Below are 3,810 nucleotides of genomic sequence, written 5' to 3'. Positions count from 1 at the left end.
GCCGCCGGGCGCCGCGGCGCCGCTCCTGTCTGCCTCTTGTACTCGGCCAGTTATTCGCTGACTATTTCTTTTAATAATTCAAAAACTAAGCTTCGGAGAACATTTTGTAAGAGAAAAATCGTCTTAGAATTTAATCAGGAATACGACATTTCAGGGACACTATACCTATTTTGAATCACCCTGTATGTATACAATAACTGTTTTCTTAGTGATCTATCAGGCTATTATTAAATGCAGATAGTCGTATTTTTAAACAAAGTTTCGATATAAAAGAACACATTTTTCGAACAATTAAATATATGTTTATGAAAATTAATTTCTTTAATTTTACCACTGCATAAATCAACAAAACCAATTAAAACTGAAAATTTGTTGTTTTTTAATTTTATTTTCTTAATTTCTTCGTTATGCAAAAAAATAAACAAAGGGACCTATACTTTTAACATTGTGTACTAAAATGTTAATTATAAAATACAACAATACGATAATATTTTTCAAATCAAATTATGATTCCATTGTACCAGGCCTTTTGCCTAATGACTATCAGAGCCATTACACTCCTCTTGTTTCCTACCACTGGCATTTCGTAATCATGACTTTATAGTTTTAAGTGCAACATCAAGGTCGCTGTCTGGAAATTTGATTAACAAAGCCCCTGTAAAACAACAAACAAAGAAATCTTGAAGAATAAGAACATTCGTATTAAGTTAAACAGAAAGAAAAAGAAATATAAAATGTTATGTATTAGGATCGGTAATGAATAGGGCGGTAATTCGTAATTGAATTCTGTATTAACTACACGTGTGTCACGCTCGCCTTCCGTGAGCGATCTGAGTCTCGAAGCACACGTTCCCGTGACGCTGTGTCGCACAGTAACGTACTCTCCCGTTGGGAGCCCGGATATATTACAACTCCTCCCTCTTTATTTTGAAATACATCTGTTTTTTAAACCCTCCGATTGTCGCAATGCAACGTCAGGTTTGCTCGCCGGTACCGCTGTACCCTTATCGCTATTATCGGTTGCCGCTCGGAATCGAACAATCTGGTCGACATGTCGTTTCCATATTTTATCAGGCGCGATCTTCACTTTAAATGTTACCGGTGATAATTTTCTTATTATCGTGCCCTTTACCCGTTTGTTGCTTCTAACACTAAAGTCATCAACCATTACCGTGTCGCCTGTATGGAATTCAACATTTCGACTGCCGCGTTTGTTTTCCACTTGCGTTATTTGTCGGTTCCCTACTTGATCCGCAACACTTGGTTTAATTAAATCAAAACGCGTTCTTATCTCGCGCTTATACATCATGAACGCTGGTGATCTACCAGTTGTGCAATGTTCAATTGATCTGTAATCAAATAAAAAAAGATTAACAGCATAATCAAGAGATTTCCCGCTTTGCATAATTTTATTGACTTTATTTTTAAAGGTTCCCACAAAGTTCTCAGCGGCGCCATTTGTTGCTGGATGATGCGCCGCTGTAAAGCTCTGCTTGATCCCGTTGCTTGCACAGAAATCTCTAAATTCTTTGCTTGTAAACTGCGTACCATTGTCGGTGACTAAATGCTTGGTAATCCGAATCTGACTAAAACTTTTTTAAACTCTTCAATAACTCTCGGTACCGTTGTGCATTTATTCATGTCGACAACTTCCGCCCACTTTGAATGAGCATCTATAATTATCATAAACGTATGTCCGTGGAATGGACCCAAAAAATCAATGTGTATTCTGCTCCAACAATGATCCGGGTACGGCCACGGATTTAGTGGAACATTACTTGGTTTCTTTCGCTCTTGTACACACACTTTACATTCTGCCGCGACCTTTTCGATGTCTTTGTTTATATTCGGCCACCACACGTAACTTCTTGCCAACATTTTCATTTTTACCACCCCAAAATGTGAGGCGTGCAACTCACTTAATACGCTGTTTTTCACTGTATCTGGAACCACTATGCGGTACCCCCACAACAAACATTCTTTTTCGACACATAACTCTTCTCGTTTCGTATAGAATTTTTTCTCGTATTCGCTCATCTCTCTTACCGCTGGCCATGCACCCTTTATGTATCGAATTATGTTACTCAACCGTTTATCCTTCTTTGTCCCTATCGCAATTTCTCTCGCAGTTATCGTGTTTAACGATTCCGCTACGTAATTTATCGCTGTGAACTCGTTCTCAAATATCGGCGTGCTGTCATTGATTGGAAGTCTCGAGAGTGCATCACAGTTACTATTTTCCTGTGATTTTATATACTCTATCTTATATGTAAATCTAGATAAGAAATATGCCCACCTTTGTAATCGGCTGGCTACCGTTAATGGAATTTCTTGTTTCGGGCCGAAGATATAAACTAAAGGTTTATGATCTGTCCTTAACGTAATGTCTTTTCCGTAGACATAATTGTAAAATTTCTTGAATCCAAACACAATTGCACTTGCCTCCTTATCAATAATCGCACGACTTAACTCGTTTTCCGGAATAACTTTTGATGCAAACGCTATTGGCTTCTCTGTCCCGTCCTTGTACCGATGCGAAAGTATCGCGCCTAAGCCATATGTAGAAGCATCGCAGGATAAAATCAACTCTTCGTTCGGATCATAATGTGCTAGTACCCGCGGTGAAGTCAATTCTTCTTTCACCCAGTCAACCGCTTTCTGACAATCTGCCGTCCATTTGAAAGTTTCGAGCTTTGCACAATCATAAAGTGGTTTTAACTTTTCAGCTCTATTCGGTAGGAATCTCGCGTAATATGTAATCAGACCCATAAAGGATTCTAGTTGCTTTTTCCCCTTTGGAATTGGGGTGTGTGTCATTGCCTTTACTTTTGTTTGCGATTTATGTAGCCCGTTTCTATCAATAACAAACCCCAATATATCTAATTTCTCTTTGAAAAACTCACACTTATTTATATTTACATGAAAGCCACATTGCTCAAGTCTTTCAAATACCGTGCATAACGCTTTCAGATGACCTTCGTCATCTTTTCCCGTGCAGTATATGTTATCAAGATACGCAATTACGCCTTCAATTCCCGCTATACATTGTTCAATTTTCTGTTGGAAATCTCCCGGACCCGACGCTATACCTTCCGTCATTTTTGTGTATCTGTAGAGACCTTTATGCGTTATAATAGTTAAGTAATCCCGGCTGCTTTCTTCTACTGGTATTTGCATGTAAGCATGCTGGAGATCAATCTGTGAAAACGTTTTGCCATTTCTTAACGCTATAAAAATCTCGTCGATCAAAGGTATCGGGTGTCTGTTTTTTATTAACCAAGAATTTAAGGTCAATTTGAAATTGCCACAGATTCTAACTGATCCGTCCGCTTTTATTACTGGTACGATCGGTGTCGCCCATTCGCTAACGTCAATCTTCTCAAGATGACCTAACGAAACTAACCTTTTTAATTCGTCTTCTACCTTACTCGCTAATGCAAAAGGTAAATGTCTCGCTTTTAATGCTACCGGCTTTGTGTCTTCTTTAATTCTTAGTTTTAACATCCCCTTGTTATAACAACCTGGACCCTTACCAAACAATTTAGGAAACCTTGTTGCAAAATCCCTCGTTACATTTAAATTAATTTTATTGCAATCCATCAATTTATTAATTCTAACGGCCATAATCCTAATGCTTTTAACCATTGCCTTCCAATTAAAATCGGACCGTTACCTTTCATAACTCTCATTTTAAGGGTTGCACTTCGTTTGCCCAATTTTACATTTAACTTATCTATTATTCCCTCGTGTTCCAGTGGAACTCTACCGTACGCATTTAACGACATGTTGCTCTTTTCAATTTTACATTCC

At 38.2% G+C, this 3,810-nt stretch overlaps 1 protein-coding gene across 1 annotated transcript; it reads right to left on the bottom strand.

Annotated features, from left to right (window-relative positions):
• Positions 1 to 1,560: 1,560 nt before the first annotated feature.
• Positions 1,561 to 3,504, bottom strand: LOC105555655 (uncharacterized protein K02A2.6-like). Its single transcript, XM_012002679.1, has one exon. The coding sequence runs from the start codon at positions 3,502 to 3,504 to the stop codon at positions 1,561 to 1,563; it is 1,944 nt and encodes a 647-aa protein (XP_011858069.1).
• Positions 3,505 to 3,810: the final 306 nt, after the last annotated feature.

The sequence above is a fragment of the Vollenhovia emeryi genome, unplaced genomic scaffold (genome assembly GCF_000949405.1).
Source record: "Vollenhovia emeryi isolate VEMERY1.0 unplaced genomic scaffold, V.emery_V1.0 DF940912.1, whole genome shotgun sequence".
Lineage (NCBI taxonomy): Eukaryota > Metazoa > Arthropoda > Insecta > Hymenoptera > Formicidae > Vollenhovia > Vollenhovia emeryi.
This window is presented reverse-complemented; position numbering and strand designations above follow the sequence as displayed.

Bases quoted from the DNA above. Each gene is read 5' to 3' on its own strand.
- LOC105555655 (XM_012002679.1), bottom strand. From the start codon at position 3,504: ATGTTAAAACTAAGAATTAAAGAAGACACAAAGCCGGTAGCATTAAAA.